The following is an 18903-nucleotide window of genomic DNA, read 5'->3' as shown; positions in this document are numbered from 1 at the left end:
GTCTGAAAGAAACACTCAGATATAGTTGAATCTCTGAGCCCAAATGTGTTGGAGCTGTGGTATAGGGGTAACTCAACTGTCTAGAGACCTGCCAGCAGTTCATTCTTTGGTTTGGGATCCTAGTAGATATAATGTTGCATTCAAACTGTGCTTACAGCAACTTTTATTAAGGGGTACTCCAGCCAGGACATCATGCTGCTCTGGTCCCCCGGTCTCTGTCCGCTTTCTGGTCTTAGGGCTTGAGACATGATGTTGGCAGGCCCGCTCATCTATTCAGTGGCTGTAGCAGGGTCCTGACTCTACTGAATGGCAGAGCAAGCCTGAGATGTCTTGTCACTCTTTCACATCACATCACTGTATCTTAGAACATGGATTATTGCACCACGTACAATTGAAGCACATCCGACCAACTTCACTCTAATGCAGGTACTTCTCCAATATCTGATATAACAAGTAAGAAACGTGGGCTTCATTTGTGGTATCCCCTGAAGAGTTGATAGCGCTAGACTTATTTGATTTAAGGGTCTGCCCAGTGCTCATGTTTTCAGCCATAACTGTAGCTGCTATCGTGACATCCCTACTCTCTACTCATGTCTACTGATATGGAAGGTTTACACATCCCAAGGAAAAGAGAAAGAAAGGACACAAAAATTGGTGTACCCACCACAGTAAAGAAATAATGCTTTATTGATACAAATAGCAAAAACACACCGTATTGTTAAAAACAATTAAAAAAATCACTTAGGGATAGAAACCACAAGGAAAATGAGTCAAAAAACATGTCCCCACTAGATCAGTGCTTGCTTACCAAGCCTATTAGACAGCTCGATAATCGTGAAGCCCTTTACTTTAACCCCTTCCCGCACGAGGACATAACTGTACGTCCTCGTGCGGGTGGGGGCATTCAGAGCGAGGCCGCACGGCGTCCACGCTCTGAACCGCCGCGGTCTTGGGTGCCGTATGTAGCCTGGGGCCGCAACTATTTGCCGTGCCCGCTAATTAAGTCTTCAGATGCAGCTGTCAAAGTTGACTGCTGCATCTGAAAACTTCATTGCAGCTTTTCCCTGGTGTCTAGTAGGGAGATCGCTCCTCCGCGACAACATCTGTGTCTGGTGCCGACTGGGGTCTGCGCCGTAATGGTGCTGATCCCGGCTCAGCATTCTATTGCTTTTGGCTGCAGCAGCCAAAAGCAATAGAACACTAATCTCATTGATCTATGCTGTATATCTATACAGCATAGATCTTAATGAGAGATCAGAGTGCTTATACTAGAAGTCCCCCAGGGGGGCTTCAAGTATAAGTGTAAAAGGAAAAAAAAGTGTTGTTATTAATAAAAAGCCCCCTCCCCTATTAAAAGTTTGAATCACCCCCTTTTCCCATGTTATAAATAAAAAATAAATAAATAAACAAACATGTTTGGTAATGCCGCGTGCATAATCGCCCAAAATATTAATAAATCACATTCCTGATCTCGTATGGTAAACGGCATAAGCACAAAAAAAATCCCAAAGTGCAAAATTGTGCATTTTTTGTTGCATCAAATCCAGAAAAATTGTAATAAAAAGCGATCAAAAAGTCACATATACACAGTTAAGGTATCGATAGAAAGAACACATCATGGCGCAAAAAATAGCAACAGAAATATAAGACCAAGAAGTTAACCCATTTTGGATCATGCACCAAATGTAATGATCCCTGATATCTTACTGGAGAGGACACAAGAACAAAGAACACTGCCAACCATCTATAGATTACAATTAATTGTTAAGATTTTTTTAAAAAAGCAATGAATGAGTAATGTGAGTCCTCCCTCCTGACCTGGAAATCCTTCCATCATTCCTCATTTTTCTGCATGCCAATGTATTCTAAATAAAGAAATAATTAACAATTACTTTGGATGATTGTACTGGAGAGAGTTCATATACAACAAAGGGAAAATAATTAGTGATGAGCGAATAGTATTCGATCGAATAGTACGCTATACAAGCTATTGGATTGTAGTCGAATATTAGAGAAAAAACGCAGTAAAAATTTGATTCACCCTCCCACATCCCCTGGCACTAGGAATAGGCAGGACTTAAAAAAAAAAAAACAACAAAAAAAAACCTCTAACTGTGATTGGCTGGCTAAACCATGTGACTTCCTGAATCTTAGAATAGTCATTTGAGATTCATGTCAGTTGCTGCTTGGAGCTAGAGAGGGACAGACTGTATACCAAGGAGAGAAAGCTTTTAGGTGAAGTTAGGTAGGAAGGGATCCCCAAAAGCCCTTGTTAGGGCTAAAACTATAAAAACGATTTAGAAGAGATTTAGAAGCTGTTGTGAGACAGGCAGTGTGTTCAGACACCCCCTGATAGTGTATACGGCTGTATACTCTGTGTGTGGGATAATAGCTGTTATCTTGCTACTACTGGTTTGCAAAGTCTGCGTCCTGTTAAAGACTTGACCAGCTTTTTTATTCTATTATTTTAAAAATCAATACTATATCCAGTATACAGCTGTATACTCTGTGTGTGGGATAATAGCTGTTATCTTGCTACTACTGATTTGCACAGTCTGCGTACTGTGAAAGACTTGACCAGCTATTTCATTCTATTAATTTAAAAATCAATACTATATCCAGTATATTGCTGTATGCTCTGTGTGTGGGATAATAGTTGTTATCTTGCTACTACTGATTTGCGCAGTCTGCGTTCTGTGAAATACTTGATCAGTTATTTAATTTTATTATTTTAAAAATCAATACTATATCCAGTATACGGCTGTATACTCTGTGTGTGGGATAACACCTCTTAGTATACCTGCGAAGGAGCAGACACAGGCAATTGGGAAGCTGAAGAAGGTCCCAAAGTGGCCAAAGCACAGGCAGATGGTGAGATGTCCTGGCTGGTGGTCTGGACTGTAGCGCTAGCAGAGAGAACAGGGGAAGAGTCAGCAGTGGCAACGCCGGGCGCAGGTTCTCCTGCGTTTGCTCTTTCCCACTGAGCCCAGTGCTTCCAGGTGATGCTGTGGTCAATTTGCTCTTCTCCGAGCCTCTACTTAGTTTGGAGTGACATAGCGTGCACGTGGCGCTCAGTTTGTCATCCGCACAAACATTAAAAAAACTCCACACCAAAGAACTGCGTGACCTCAAGGGGGGAGCTTGGCGTCACTGGCTGCTTCGGGGAAAAGCTTCGACCCTGGTGACTCTGGCCTGCCTTCGATGACTCGTCTGTCCTCTACCTCTGAACATCCCTCTGCCTCTTTGCGCCTTTTTTGGTGCTGCGCGGGCCTGCACACCTCCACTTCTTTCCCCACTGGACATCACCCCTTGCCAGGTTGGGTCGTTCACTTCATCGTCCAGCCCCTCCTCTTCTATCTCCTCACTCTGCTGCTCCTCCTGCACACTGGGCATGTTAACTGTTTGGCTTAACGGCAATTAGGTCTCCTCATCATCAGTCCTCACGACTTCAGGTTGCGGGTCCACAACAGCAAAATAAACTAGACATGGCGAATGCTCCAGATTTTGTGCATCGCTACAGATATAATCCTCAGGTAGCTCTTGGGATTGATCAAGTATTTGAATACTGTCCAATTGGGAAAAAAGGACCCGAAAAGAGCTCCTCGGAGTGGGCAAGGGTGGGATGACTATGATGGACTAATTGTGCAGGTTTGGAGACATGAGTGTCAGACTCTTGGCTAGCCTCGAGACTGGAGTGAGTAGATAAATGACTGTAACGACTCTTCGCCATCCATCGTAATACTTGGTCACGCTGATCGGGCCTCGACAGTTGTGTACCCCACCCCCTGCACAACTGTCCTATAAAGCCAGGGATGGTGGATTCATGCAATACTGGATGTTCCTCTGAAGCACGCACTGTCCCCCGAATCACTTGACCACTGCTTGAAACCCTAGCAGCATTTCCGCGTCCCTGTCCTCTTTGCTTTGTGCTACGCATTGTAGTAGCCGTTTAACTTTTTTCAATACAATTTAGTTGTACCAGATTACAACAATAGAATTAAAGGGCTGGTCAACACCTTCACAGGATGCAGACTGCGCAAATCAGTAGTAGCAAGATAAGAGGTATTATCCCACACTAACAGTATACAGGTTTGGAAACATGAGTGTCAGACTCTTGGCTAGCCTCGAGACTGGAGTGAGTGGATGACTGGTTAGTGGATAAATGACTGGAAGCACTCTTTACCATCCATCGTAACACTTGGTCACGCTGACCAGGCCTCGATAGTTGTGTAACCCGCCCCCTTCAAACACTTTCCTATAAAGCCAGGGATGGTGGATGCATGCGATACTGGACGTCCCTCTGAAGCACACGCTGTATCCCCAATCACTTGACCGCAGCTTAAAACCCTAGCAGCATTTCCGCTTCCCTGTCCTCTTCGCTTTGCGCTATGTATTGTAGTAGCCGTTTAACTTTTTTCAATACAATTTAGCTGTACCAAATAGTTTTTAATTTATCCCGCACTAACAGTATACAGCCGTATACCGGATATAGCATTGTTTTTACAACAATAGAAATAAAGGGCTGGTCAACGCCTTTACAGGACGCAGACTGCGCAAATCAGTGGTAGCAAGATAAGAGGTATTATCCCACACTAACAGTATACAGCCATATACTGGATATAGAATCGTTTTTACAACAATAGAAATAAAGGATAGTGGTGCAGTTTTTTGCATCCCATTGGTACAGCAAGGATGGGACAAAGAGGAGGCAGAGGAGGAAGAGGAGGAGGAAATATTGAGCAATCCTTCTGGTGGGGGCAGCAAAGTGATGTCAATTCACAGCCTGGCACACATGGCTGAATTTATGTTGTTCTGCTTTGCAAGGGACAAAAGGGTTGTCCACATAATGGGGAGCAAAAAATACTGGGTTTTCGCAATGCTGGCCCCCCGGTATAAAGATAACGTCTCCTCGTTCATTCCAGAGAGGACCACCAGAATACTTCAGTACCAGAGGGAACTGCTGCAGAATATGATGGAGATATTCCCACCTTCCATTGCTGGTGGCAGAGAAGTAAGTTCCTCCCAGCCAGACATCTATCAGGTCCACGGCTACCAGGGGAAGACTCTCCAAAGTATGGGACACGTTCATGGCACCCCCTCGCCAAGGTTCCATCACGGCAGGGCCTAGTACGAACAGGAGGGACAAGTATCGGCGGATGTTGTGGGAGTACCTGGCCGACTACAACCCTGTCCTCCCTGGTCTCTCGACGCCCTACACATACTGGGTTGGACACGTGGCTCAAACTCCTATTATACGCCTTGTAGGTGCTGTCAACTGACAGTGCTGACCGGCTAACGCTCATCAAAATGAACGCCCAGTGGATAGACCCAGACTTTGCTTCTCCACCAGTTGAAAGTCTCGAGAAGTGAAGTCGCATGTTTCAGCTCTAGGTCATTTCCCCCTTCCCCTGTATAGAGGCCTATGAAATTAGGCCCACGAGGTGAGCCCTTAAAAAAAATGTGAACATGGCCTTTCAGGTGAGCCTTGATATTTTTTTTTTAAATGGCCCATTTCCCCCTTCCCCTCATCCACTACCATAGAAATGGGCCATTAAAAAAAAAAATATCAAGGCTCACCTGAAAGGCCATGTTCACATTTTTGTAATGGCTCACCTCGTGGGCCTAATTTCATAGGCCTCTATACAGTTTTTTTTTAGGGCTCACATCATGGGCTTAAAGAGGTTGTCCAACATTTTTTTCTTATTGAAAATGTGAATAATTTGTAATCTGTCTCTTTCCCTTAATGGTTTTCTCTAACCTTTTTTCGCTTCTGTGTCCCTGGGCATCCTCTAATGCTGCTTTTTGTGTTTGTTTACATAAAGAACTTCCAGGTCACAGGGGTCAGCAGTGACATCACAGCTCTGCAAGCCTGTAGCTCCCCTCCCTTCTCTCTGAATCTAGCTCCGCCCACTCTACCTATAGGCAGGGAATGTCTGTATTACTACGAGTGTCTTTTGAACAGCATGGTGGCTCAGTGTCTGCCAATTACTTATGTTATCAAATCAACTAGTTTTTTCACACTTTTATCTGTTGTAGGACTTCAAACCCCAGCACACATGTACATGATAGGAGTTGTAGTCCTTGATTACATAAACACTACAAAAGCCATCCTACAGGTGGGTGGGGTTTCAATGAGCCAGGAATCTGTTACAAGTTTACCTCAGCAAGAAATAGATATAATGGTGACTGACATGAGGTGAAGTCTCCTCTCTCCTCTCCATATTACACACAGCAGCAGCACTGCCCTAACACTGTACATCTTTGCACTACAATAGTAACAATATAGGGAAAGATTTAGCAAAGCCTGTGGAGGGGAGCAGTTACCCGTAGCAACCAATCAGATTGCTTCTTTCATTTAAAAAAAAAAGGCCTTGGAAAATGAAACCTATAATCTGACTGGTTGCTATGGGGCAACTGCTTCCCTGTTCCTCTGCACAAGTTTTGATAAATCAGCCCCATAGCTCCTTTATTTACTGTTTATAGCTCCAACCTATGCTGCAGTGCTGTACAGAGATTGTGGTCTGTCATGCTGCAGTTTCTTCTGGGCTCAGATGTAAGTTAGATGTTAGGGGTAGTGCTAAAGAAATATATGCATAATCCCACCCACCTTATGACTTACTGTTCCCTCACTGGCAGGAACAGGAAACAGAAAGGGAACAGAATATCACAGGAAGTAAAGAAAACACAGGCAGAGTGGTCATGTGACTAAGGCTGAAAACACAGTAGGCGCTCTAAATAAAAAATAGAAGTGTATGTAGAATATGCAACACCAACAGAGGTCAATGCAATGCTAGTTTATTGAAAAATCCCGACAACCCCTTTAAGTTCATAGGCCTCAATACAATTTTTTTTGAGGGTTCACCTCATGGGCCTAAGTTCATAGGCCTCTATACACTTTTTTTGAGGGCTCACCTCATGGGCCTCAAGCTAATTTTTTGAGGGCTCACCTGATGGGCCTTCTGAGAAGATACTATTTGTCCTTTTAGAGGACAGATACGTGTCAACGAGGTGCCTGGCCTTGGTGAAGTGAACCGGTAGCTTTAGACAGTGACTGTAGGTTATTTCCACAGCTGATCCGGGTCCAGCTTTACTGGAGCAGTCAAAGAGACTCAAAAAATAAAAGGACTGCTGTTTGGCTAAACAGCATGGGGAGAGAGACTCTATTGCCTTTTAAAGTAATCCCCACACCAACTTTGCTTTTTGTGATTTAAATGGCTGCATGATAAATTTTCTTTTGGTCAATATTTAGCTTTCTGTCCACGATAATGTAGAGGAAATAAGTTGTCAGAGTATTTTTTCCATTATACAAAGCGGTTATATTGTGTTTGGAGTTTATAGTTGTAGTCTGTGATAGTGGCGTAATGCTGAAAGTGGATATATATATATATATATATATATATATATATATATATATATATATATATATATATATACATACAGTTAGGGCCAGAAATATTTGGACAGTGACACAATTTTCGCGAGTTGGTCTCTGCATGCCACCGCATTCGATTTAAAATGAAACCTCTACAACAGAATTCAAGTGCAGATTGTAACGTTTAATTTAAAGGGTTGAACAAAAATATCTGATAGAAAATGTAGGAATTTTACACATTTCTTTACAAACACTCCACGTTTTAGGAGCTTAAAAGTAATTGGACAAATAAACATAACCCAAACAAAATATATATTTTTTCAATATTTTGTTGCGAATCCTTTGGAGGCAATCACTGCCTTAAATCTGGAACCCATGGACATCACCAAACTCTGGGTTTCCTCCTTAATACTTTTCCAGGCCTTTACAGCCTCAGCCTTCAGGTCTTGCTTGTTTGTGGGTCTTTCCGTCTTAAGGCTGGGTTCACACACAGTATATTTCAGGCAGTATTTGCTCCTCTTGTCAGGTCCTCATAGCAACCAAAACCAGGAGTGGATTGAAAACACAGAAAGGATCTGTCCACACAATGTTGAAACTGAGTGGATGCCCGTCATATAATGGTAAATATCTGCCATTATTTCAATATAACAGCCGTTGTTTTAAAAAAACAGCATATATTTGCCATTAAATGGCGGCCATCCAATCAATTTCAACATTATGTAAACAGATCCTTTCTGTGTCTTCAATCCACTCCTGGTTTTGGTTGCTATACAGCCTCAAATATACAGCCTCAAATATACGTAGTGTGAACCCAGCCTAAGTCTGGATTTGAGCAAGTGAAATGCATGCTCAATTGGGTTAAGATCTGGTGATTGACTTGGCCATTGCAGAATGTTCCACTTTTTTGCACTCATGAACTCCTGGGTAGCTTTGGCTGTATGCTTGGGGTCATTGTCCATCTGTACTATGAAGCGCCGTCCAATCAACTTTGCAGCATTTGGCTGAATCTGGGCTGAAAGTATATCCCGGTCCACTTCAGAATTCATCCGGCTACTCTTGTCTGCTGTTATGTCATCAATAAACACAAGTGACCCAGTGCCATTGAAAGCCATGCATGCCATTGCCATCACGTTGCCTCCACCATATTTTACAGAGGATGTGGTGTGCCTTGGATCATGTGCCGTTCCCTTTCTTCGCCAAACTTTTTTCTTCCCACAATTCTGGTACAGGTTGATCTTTGTGTCATCTGTCTATAGAATACTTTTCCAGAACTGAGCTGGCTTCTTGAGGTGTTTTTCGGCAAATTTAACTCTGGCCTGTCTATTTTTGGAATTGATGAATGGTTTGCATCTAGATGTGAACCCTTTGTATTTACTTTCATGGAGTCTTCTCTTTACTGTTGACTTAGAGACAGATACACCTACTTCCCTGAGAGTGTTCTGGACTTCAGTTGATGTTGTGAACAGGTTCTTCTTCACCAAAAGAAAGTGGCGATCATCCACCACTGTTGTCTTCCGTGGACGCCCAGGCCTTTTTGAGTTCCCAAGCTCACCAGTCAATTCCTTTTTTCTCAGAATTTACCCGACTGTTGATTTTGCTACTCCAAGCATGTCTGCTATCTCTCTGATGGATTTTTTCTTTTTTTTCAGCCTCAGGATGTTCTGCTTCACCTCAATTGAGAGTTCCTTTGACCGCATGTTGTCTGGTCACAGCAACAGCTTCCAAATGCAAAACCACACACCTGGAATCATCCCCAGACCTTTTAACCACTTCATTGATTACAGGTTAACGAGGGAGACGTCTTCAGAGTTAATTGCAGCCCTTAGAGTCCATTGTCCAATTACTTTTGGCCCTTGAAAAAGAGGAGGCTATGCATTACAGAGCTATGATTCCTAAACCCTTTCTCCGATTTGGATGTGGAAACTCTCATATTACAGCTGGGAGTGTGCACTTTCAGCCCATATTATATATATAATTGTATTTCTGAACATGTTTTTGTAAACAGCTAAAATAACAAAACTTGTGTCACTGTCCAAATATTTCTGGCCCTAACTGTATATATAATACAACTCCTATACAACGGACAACAGTATAATCAATAATAGTCTTTATTTAAATTCACATAAAAATTATTTCAGACAAACAATATTAAAAAAGCCATAATAGCCATACACATGGGGCGAATAGTACACAGGAAATATTTGAACAGTATTGCACAAGATCCAGTAAACCAGTTATGTTACAATCTATTAGTATTGGTTCATTGCACAATTCCCTTCAAAGAGTGAATATAATTTATATTGCACAAAACCCAGTGGCAGCACAAAATAATTAATAGAGAAGGGTGAGATTACATAAAGTATCCAGTACCTGTGGTCAGGGTGTATGCACGCTCCCCTCCAACGCACGTTTCGCGCAAAGCTTTCTCTAGGAGGTGATGTTCCCCTATCCCAAGGTCCCTTATATACTGATCTCTAATGGAGAATCCGGCCTCCAGACGCCGTCCTCACTTCCGGCCACGTGATCGCACCCGGCGCGGCAGCGCGACTACATCACGTGATCCGTCACATGGACGGGTCCCCGTGTGACGTCACGGCGCGTTGCCAAGAGACCGATCACACGTGCAATGAACCAATACTAATAGATTGTAACATAACTGGTTTACTGGATCTTGTGCAATACTGTTCAAATATTTCCTGTGTACTATTCGCCCCATGTGTATGGCTATTATGGCTTTTTTAATATTGTTTGTCTGAAATAATTTTTATGTGAATTTAAATAAAGACTATTATTGATTATACTGTTGTCCGTTGTATAGGAGTTGTGTAGTGGGCTAGAGGACAGGCCGTTTTTTGGTCTATATATGAGTATACTGTATATATAATAATAAAGTCGAGAAGAGGCAGCACTCCAGTATTCCGTGAAAAACGAAAATGATTTATTCACCCATCGGTGTGCAACGTTTCGATCTCCCAATGAGATCTTTTTCAAACGACAAACAAGAGTGGGGCACAGACTGGTATATAACATCAAAGCTCCACCCCTAGTGCCTCCCCCAATTAATTACATCATAGAGATTATCATACATAAACATAATCAAAATCAGTGCATCGGTGTACATAATACATAATTCATATATATACAATAATAGTGTGTAAGGGCTGTGGTTATAGTCCATGATCGGCATTAAATAACTGTACATAGTCCATATATAACTGATAATCAAAGAGTCCATGATCCATAGGGTTAATGGAGGGGGCCGTCACTCACCAGGCAAACTTATCAATCAGCTGTTCCATCCCGCGCTCCATGTGGATGTCTCCGTTTGTAAACAGCATTACCGGGCATGCGCAGGGGGAAACGCATATCCTCTGGGACAGCTGAAAAGGACGTCATCACATCGGGTCATCATCGGAAGCTTGCGTACGCGCGCCGAGGATCGCAAGTCCCGGGAGCCATCTTGGAAATGGAAAGTTAGCCCTTAAGCGAAAGCGTCATCTCAGGCTCCATAGCAACCACCTTCCAACCACAGATGCGATGGCAGCACACTCCCAGAGAGGCAGAGCATCACAGCTAGAGTGCTACAGCATGCCCAACAGTTATCCCAGCACCCACACGGTGTCACTCGGGGAGTTTGTTCGGCTGGTTGGTACCATGTCTTTCATGGGGGAAAAAAGAGAAAATTCCTTCTTCCCTGGACTGGAACCTTCCTTGTCTACTGTGTGCAAATCCATAGCATGCAAAGATGCCCAGGGTGGTATAGAGAAGTGGAGTATAGGTGGTGCAGTACGATGTATGACTAAGCGGTGACATCCCTTCAGCCCTCCAGATAAAAAAAGTTCTAAGGTGATGTTATTGGTGAGTATGATGAGCCACGATCCATAACCAGATCGGAAATAAAACATAAAAGAATTAATGCCGACCTGGCAAAACCTCATACCATGAGTGATGTGACAATGTGAATCAATATATATGCATGCAGATTGTGTCCCATCCAAGATTGATCTTGCCTCTTTTTAAAACCTGGCAGTTTCCCATGTATGAGTTGTGATAACTGTCCACTTATGCTTAAAGGGGATTATTTCACACATCCCATCACACAGAAACAATACAGACTAAAATACCATTTAACATGCAAATCAGAGTTTATTATTTACGTTCTACAATGCCCCTGCCCTATGTGCGAATTACCAGTGCCGCGTCATTTTAAACAACATGGACATTCATTACAACAAATGAGATTCTGCATAATTGGTCATATACCACCTCCACGTCGGGGTGGAAACAGACAGAATATGTTAAAAAGAAAAGAAGCACAGTGGATAGCTAAATTAGATACAGTGCACCCGAAAGGGTTAAATGTTGATTTTTCTTTGAGAGCCTTTATGTGACTGATCCCAGTAGTCCCAGTCTATATCCTACTTTGCCGGTGGTTTTGTGTATTAGTTCCCTCTTGTATATACAGTATATTGATTCACATTGTCACATCACTCATGGTATGAGGTTTTGCCAGGTCGGTATTAATTCTTTTATGTTTTATTTCCGATCTGGTTATGGATCGTGGCTCGTCATACTCACCAATAACATCACCTTAGAACTTTGTTTATCTGGAGGGCTGAAGGGATGTCACCGCTTAGTCATACATCGTACTGCACCACCTATACTGCACCACCGTACGGCCCCCTCCATTAACCCTATGGATCATGGACTCTTTGATTATCAGTTATATATGGACTATGTACAGTTATTTTATGCCGATCATGGACTATAACCACAGCCCTTACACACTATTATTATTGTATATATATGAATTATGCATTACGTACACCGATGCACTGATTTTGATTATGTTTATGTATGATAATCTCTATGATGTAATTAATTGATTGAGGTGGAGCTTTGATGTTATATACCAGTCTGTGCCCCACTCTTGTTTGTTGCTTGAAAAAGATCTCATTTGGAGATCGAAACGTTGCACACCGATGGGTGAATAAATCATTTTTGTTTTTCACTGAATACTGGAGTGCTGCCTCTCGACTTTATTGTACTACTAAGGTGGTCCAGGAGTCCGACCATTGGAGGTTGAAGCACCCGTTTGAGCCACAGAGCCACACAGTGCTGTCCAGCCTCACATGTCAATATATATATATATATATATATATATATATATATATATATATATATGCAGTATATACATGTGTGCAATACACACCACTGGCTGGGCAATATATAGCTCTGCAAACAATTGTATTTCGCAAGTGTACTGAATAAACAGAACAAAAAACATTCGCTAATATTACGCACCACCTAAAACGTACGCAAGTACCGCTAGACTAAAAGGTATACTTCTACTTTACGGTCATGTACCCAGGCATGCGTCCCCTGCTGTCCCATATGCATTCTAGAGGTGTTGGCGTCATTTCCTGAGGTTTCATTGTGCACTTGGTGACCTCCTAGTGGTCGAATATTGATTTCCAGGTCCCAAGTATTTTTCTCCCATAGACTATAATGGGATTTGATATTCTGTCAAATAGTCGAATATCGGGAGCTATTCGAATTATCGAATATTTCACTATTCGCTCATCTCTAGAAATCATCACTCACCAAAGTGTACACAACACAGCGCCAGAACAGCGAGCAAAGCCAGGATCCCCAGAGCCATCCGGACCACAATGACATAACTGTTCATGATTCCAATTTCTAAAATGTCTGAAAAATCTGAGAAGAAGCACATGTTGAGGACCAAACACTGAAAGGACAAACAGGTAAATATATAATAAAGGTGTTAGAGATCCCTACACATTTAGAAACCATGTCTGGTGCACCGTGTGATCTGATGCGTTGTAAATAGATCTGAGATGTAGTCCATAGATCTATGAATGTCTGGTGGATAATGTAATCTGTTGAATGGTATTATAGAATTGTGGGTCTTTGAGAATGACTGCATCATAGTATGTAGTAAAGATGGAAGGACAGCACTCCGAGGAGTCGGTGGTGCTTGTGGTGGAAACTGTATATTCCAGCAGCAGGTAGAGAAGGAAACCCAGCACTCACCAATAAGTTCTTTTGTTCATTTATTCAGTGCATGAATGCATCAAAATTCACAGCAGTATGTGTTTCGGCCAAGCATGGCCTTCATCAGCTTTGAAAAGTTGATGAAGGACATGGTTGGCAGAAACGCGTACTTCAGCAGCCACCGCTAATCAAATGCCGAAAGTTCGGGTTCGGATCGACTCGAGCATGCTCGAGGTTTGCTCATCTCTAGAAGAGACCTTACTCTTTGTTGCCACCAACTGGACCTTTATTGCAAATAAATGTTTGACTCATTAGCAAAGGCGGAGTTTAGCCCAAAATTTCTGTCCTATGACTCCTTCTCCTTCCTCTGTACTGACAAGGAGGCAAGGGTCACACCAGGAAACTCAAACTGATGTCTTATACTTTATGCCAATTTTCCATTTTTATAGATAAATGAAACAATGTAGCGATAGATAGATAGATAGATAGATAGATAGGTATTGTTTCTTACTTGTCACATTCAGCAACGTCCCATCACCAAGTCCAGATATTCTTTCATTATGATGTAAAAAGCTGACTTCACAGTAATACATTCCAGTGTGTGTGATATTCACTTTGTGTATGGTGATTTTGGCTGATCTGGTTTGGATGAATACTTCTGTGTCCTCTCTGATGATCCGGCCGGTGAAATCCTTACTACTATTAGACACCACTTGCCCAATCCTCGGTAGATGTCTGTACCACTTGTAAAACCCAGCTGTCACATCCTCTGCTGCAGAGACGTTGTAGGTACATGGTAAGGTGACATCACTGCCTTCATAGCCATATACTACAGGGTCCTGAAACACCTGGATCATCTGGGAGAGGCACCCTGATATACAGATATATTACACGTTACATTCAAATTCAGATAATTAGCAGAAAATCAAAACATAAAACAACAAGGAATCCCATGTAACCCTGCTAGATGCTAAAGAGAATCCCTCCAGGTCCTAGTAATGATGGGACTATATGAAGACGAGACTGTCTAATGTCCCATGTAAGGCTCCCTGTGATATCATCTGTAGCCACAACACAGACACAACAAGCTGGACACAAAGCTTACCCTCCAGAGCTCCCAGTATGAGCACCACCTGCACTTGGCTCATCATCCTGCGTATTGTAGTCATGCACTGAAGCCTCTGTTCATCTGTACAGGAAGTGTCCTGGGGTGTTGCAGACTTCCAGGTACAGATGACTGCAGAACAGAAATTACTAATGAAGAGTGAGCGTCATACTCCAGGCCACAGTTATTTGTGGAAACCTCCAACCTTCTGCTTTAGGAATGCACAGTATAGTGCTTACCCTGCAAAGGGCATATATGGAAATATAGAGAAACAATTATATAGATAGATAACAAGCAGATACTCTGCAGCACTCAAATTTCAAAGTGAAAAAGTGTTTATTCCATCAAACGTATGAAGAAAATTACAACGCTGTGCAGCACAGCAAAAATGTCCCAATGGGACGTTTAGGCGAATTAATCACCATTTTCAAGCATGATCCCATGTACAACCCTGCTCTCATATGTACAGGTGCAATAATTAACTTTCCCAAGTGATAGGTGAAGGCAAAAGTCCATCAAAGAAGTCAGGGCAGATATATTAACCCCTTAAGGTCTGAGCCAATTTTCATTTTTGCAGTTTTGTTTTTTCCTCCTCGTGTTTAAAAGGCCATAGCGCTTTTGCATAAAATATGCTGCCAAACCAGAAAAAAAATTATATGTGTGGTAAAATTGAAAATAAAACCCTTTTTTTTAAAATTTGGGGTGGTTTCGTGTTTACGCTGTTTACCTTAAAACTGACATGTTACATATGTTCCTCAAGTCAGTACGATTACGATTACAACTTGTATAACTTTTATTTTATTTAGCAGCTTTAAAAAAATCTTTTTAAAAAACTAAATGTTCTTTAAAATTGCTCTATTCCCATCCTTATAACGCTGTACCTGCATGCGGCGGCGCGCATCTCCGCCAATGCCATAGACACTATTCTATGCACAGGCGGATTCCGCACTCCGCCGAGAGAATTGACATGTCACTTGTTTCGGCAGAATGCATAATCCGCCCGTGCATAGAATAGTGTCTATGGCACGGGAGGAGATGCGCGCTGCTGCGTTCGGGTACGAGTGACAGAATCCGCCGCGGCTCATACACAGGAATTCCGTAGTGTGCACGCACCCTTACTCTGGTCTGCTGCAGAACAGATACATAGAATACCGAGCCATGTCTGTCATGTCTGACAGCTGCATTTAAATGTCATTATGAGGCGTCAGGATTAGTAGATCCCGACAGAAAGCAGCCGGCATTGCGGCAGTTTAGAGTGTGGTCACGGCACGGCCCCTCTCTGAACTCCACTAACGGCGCATGGGTTGTTAAGAGGTTAAACACACCTCCCCGCCCCTCCAGTGTACAAAATATAATCACTGTTGGTCCAGATGATTCAACATGTGAAAGGATTTTACACTGCGTTGGCACATGGCAAATCAGCCGATGTTGTTGTGGTCCACAATTGCGTTGGATCTGGCAGAGGGTGTTACATGCCATGTACGAGTGGCTGAAGTGTATACAAAGTATTCGCGCATGAGGAAGGAGGAGTCTATGCCTCCGAAACGTCCGTGGTGAGGATGTACCTGGGCGTCCGAGTTTGATGTCTGCATCAGCTGTGAGCTTTTATATGCTGCATCTAAATTCAAAATGAAGAAATTCAAGTCAAGAAGACGTCGTAGTATTCGATCTGTAGCTACAGAGTGAGTTGGTTCCAGTCAGACCAATGATAACAGCAAACTGGTGAGAAGCCTATTTTCTTCTATTTATTGGTAGAAAGTTTCCGCGCCATCTTTAGGAGATCCCTTAGTCCTGGGAAGGAGCAGAGGAATCTATGCAAAATGAGTTTTAGTTAGTTATATTGTTTATTATTAGTATATTGTAGTGTGTTGTATATAATAGTGAATACAATAGTGTGTATATAACCTTTTCCTAACTTATCCTAGCAAATGTGAGATTGGTGTCTCGTGTCAAATTGTATTCTAAAATTTTTTATTTTTTTTATTCTCAATTTTATAAAAACAACAGTGCACACACACTCAAAAGGGAAAACGGTACATCCATAGAATCGCTCATGAAAGAACATAAGAAACAAACAACAACAACAGGTAATTATGGTACAGACACCAAGTGCATTACACAACCCCCAACGGGAGGTAACCTTTAAAGGGTATGAAAAAGTAAGAAAGTGGACTACCACTCGGACCATGACCGAGGAGTAGTTTCTAAAAGGGATGAAGAAGCAGGGGGAAGAGGAGGGGGGAGCAAAAGGAGGGGGGGAGAGAGAAGAAGAAGAAGAAGAAGAAGAAGAAGAAGAAGAAGAAGAAGAAGAAGAAGAAGAAGAAGAAGAAGAAGAAAAAAAATGGGGGGAGGGAGGGGGGAACCCGGGGGGCCGCGCCTCACTGAGTCAAAAGCGTCCTGTACTCGGTCGTCTCGGTGAATCGTTCCCAGTAAATCCATGTCCGAAAGAACTTAGAGTTCCGTCCGTATAACTGTGCAGTGAGGTCTTCCATGTGTTTAATGTCCTCGATTTTGCGGAACCACATAGCGATACTGGGGGGGTTCAGGGCGGCGCCATAGGGCCGGGATACATGCTTGCGCAGCAAGGACAAAGCGCTGAGGACAGAGCGCCGGTAGGATTTCAGAGAGATGTCGGAAATATGCAGGAGGAAGAGCGATGGAGAGAAGGGGAGCGGGTGATCAGTAAAGGTAGAGGAGATTCGCCACACTTCTTTCCAGAAGGGTACCAGTTTGGGACAGGTCCAGAAAGTGTGTGCAAGGGTGCCCTCTTCACCACAATTTCTCCAACATAATGGCGAGACCTCCGGAAAAATCTGATGGAGTCGAGTGGGGACTCGGTACCAGCGTGAGAGTAATTTGTAGCCCGCTTCCTGCAGGCGAGACGAGATGGAACAGGAATGGGTGCATGTGAAGATTCTGTCTACTTTAGCCGCAGAGAAGGAAATACCTAGATCTCCCTCCCAGGCAGCAAGAAATGGGAGAGGTGGTTCTTCCGGCGGGGAGCCCAGCATAGTGTACAGGAGGGAGAGAGAATGGCGAATGGGGCCGGAGCCCAGACAGAAGTATTCTAAAATTTTAAATTGAAATTAAAATTTAAAAACTTTAAAAAATAAAAAATAGAATCAAAATCAAATGACTACAGCACCAGAATGCGGGTCAGGGCTTGACCTGTATTGGACACTCATAACAGGAACTGAGCAATCTTCTAATCAAAATAGAATAAAATTTAAAAATGTTATTCGAAATTGACTAAAATTGAGTTAAAAAATACATTTTTATTAAACTTGAATTTAAATTGAAAAATTTACATTTTTAAACGTCGTAAGGTACAATATTTGGAAAGAAAACCATCTCAGAGTCGCCCAGATGACTTATAACATAAAAATGGCTGCATTCACCTAGGCCGTGCAAGTGCAGGACAGCCTGACAGTGGTAGACTAATGGCCCTATTCCACGGGCTGTCTAGAAGAGCAAACGAGCGCTCTCAGCGCTCGTTTGCTCCTCGTTCCCCGATTGCTGCGGTAGCTGCGGGGGGGGGCTGCCCAGGTGATCGCTGATCGTCCGGGCAGCCCATAGGATACAGCAGCGTCTGCTTCCGATGCTCCTATTTAACAGGGCGATGGCAGCAGATCGTTGCTGTATCAGTCGCTTGTTTTTCAACATGTTGAAAAACAAGCGACTGCAACGATCAGCCGACATGAACGATGTCGGCTGAATATTGGCCCTAAATTAGCCTAGGAGGCCAGAGTGGTGTGACTTCAATTCATTGTGGCTGCCGCTGTGCCTTTTCCAGAGGAATGTTTATCCAATGAGCAGTGATGCACATATACTGCCCTTGTCAGTAGTTAGAACTCCAAATGTCCGCGCCAAGGTGCACCCGATTAGAGAGACAGAGGCGCAAGGAGTTGCCAAACTTCTTTTCCAAAAAGCTCTGCAGAGCTGGAATTGCCTTATTGGCCAAAAAAAGGGGGACTTACCATGTGTGACTCAGCATCCTCCTCTGTTGTGCACGTGAATAGTCACTAAAGGCTGCAGTGCAGAGGAAGATGCCAGGCCCTAGAGACAGGTGCGGGAAGGGGGTGAGTATCAGGGTGGGTTCTCACATTGTGTTTGTGTTAATAATGCAATGTAAGAACCCAGCACTTTCTGTGTGCTCTTAGCCACAGTCTTAGTGCCATATTACATAGCCTGATCTCCTGGGTAAGTAGCGCCGTTCTGCTAGATTGGCGCTTGCTTATAGAGCCTATGATAAGGCTCGATCAGCCATCAGTCGTACATCACTATTAAATGTAGCGATGCTGTAGTTCTCCCCCCCAATCCCCAGTGGTGTCCTGGTAGCTGTAGTTCTCCGCGGGACCCTGCCATAGATGCAGGCCTGTATTTAGAATTCATGCTGCCCAAGGCACTTTGC

General features: G+C 43.1%; 1 protein-coding gene across 2 annotated transcripts; it reads right to left on the bottom strand.

Moving 5' to 3' along the window:
* Positions 1-714: 714 nt before the first annotated feature.
* LOC138789817 (natural cytotoxicity triggering receptor 3-like) lies at positions 715-14549 on the bottom strand. Of its 2 annotated transcripts, XM_069968649.1 has the most exons (5): positions 14493-14549; positions 13899-14258; positions 12977-13090; positions 4989-5124; positions 715-1865 (listed from the first exon to the last, which is right to left on the bottom strand). In XM_069968649.1, exons 1-5 carry the CDS (start codon positions 14536-14538, stop codon positions 1841-1843), a joined length of 681 nt encoding a protein of 226 aa, XP_069824750.1. In that variant the 5' UTR covers positions 14539-14549; the 3' UTR covers positions 715-1840. The 2 variants fall into 2 exon arrangements, with proteins under 2 accessions (XP_069824750.1, XP_069824751.1); XM_069968650.1 differs by lacking the exon at positions 4989-5124.
* Positions 14550-18903: the final 4354 nt, after the last annotated feature.

Source organism: Dendropsophus ebraccatus, chromosome 4 (assembly GCF_027789765.1).
Source record: "Dendropsophus ebraccatus isolate aDenEbr1 chromosome 4, aDenEbr1.pat, whole genome shotgun sequence".
Classification (NCBI taxonomy): domain Eukaryota; kingdom Metazoa; phylum Chordata; class Amphibia; order Anura; family Hylidae; genus Dendropsophus; species Dendropsophus ebraccatus.
This window is presented reverse-complemented; position numbering and strand designations above follow the sequence as displayed.

Bases quoted from the DNA above. Each gene is read 5' to 3' on its own strand.
- LOC138789817 (XM_069968649.1), bottom strand. From the start codon at position 14,538: ATGATGAGCCAAGTGCAGGTGGTGCTCATACTGGGAGCTCTGGAGG. The intron at 5,125-12,976 runs GTGAGTGATGAT...TGTTCGTACTAG, and splicing joins GCTGTGTTGTGTACACTTTG to GCCCTGCCGTGATGGAACCT. The intron at 1,866-4,988 runs GTGGGAATATCT...TTCTTTATTTAG, and splicing joins TCTGCCACCAGCAATGGAAG to AATACATTGGCATGCAGAAA.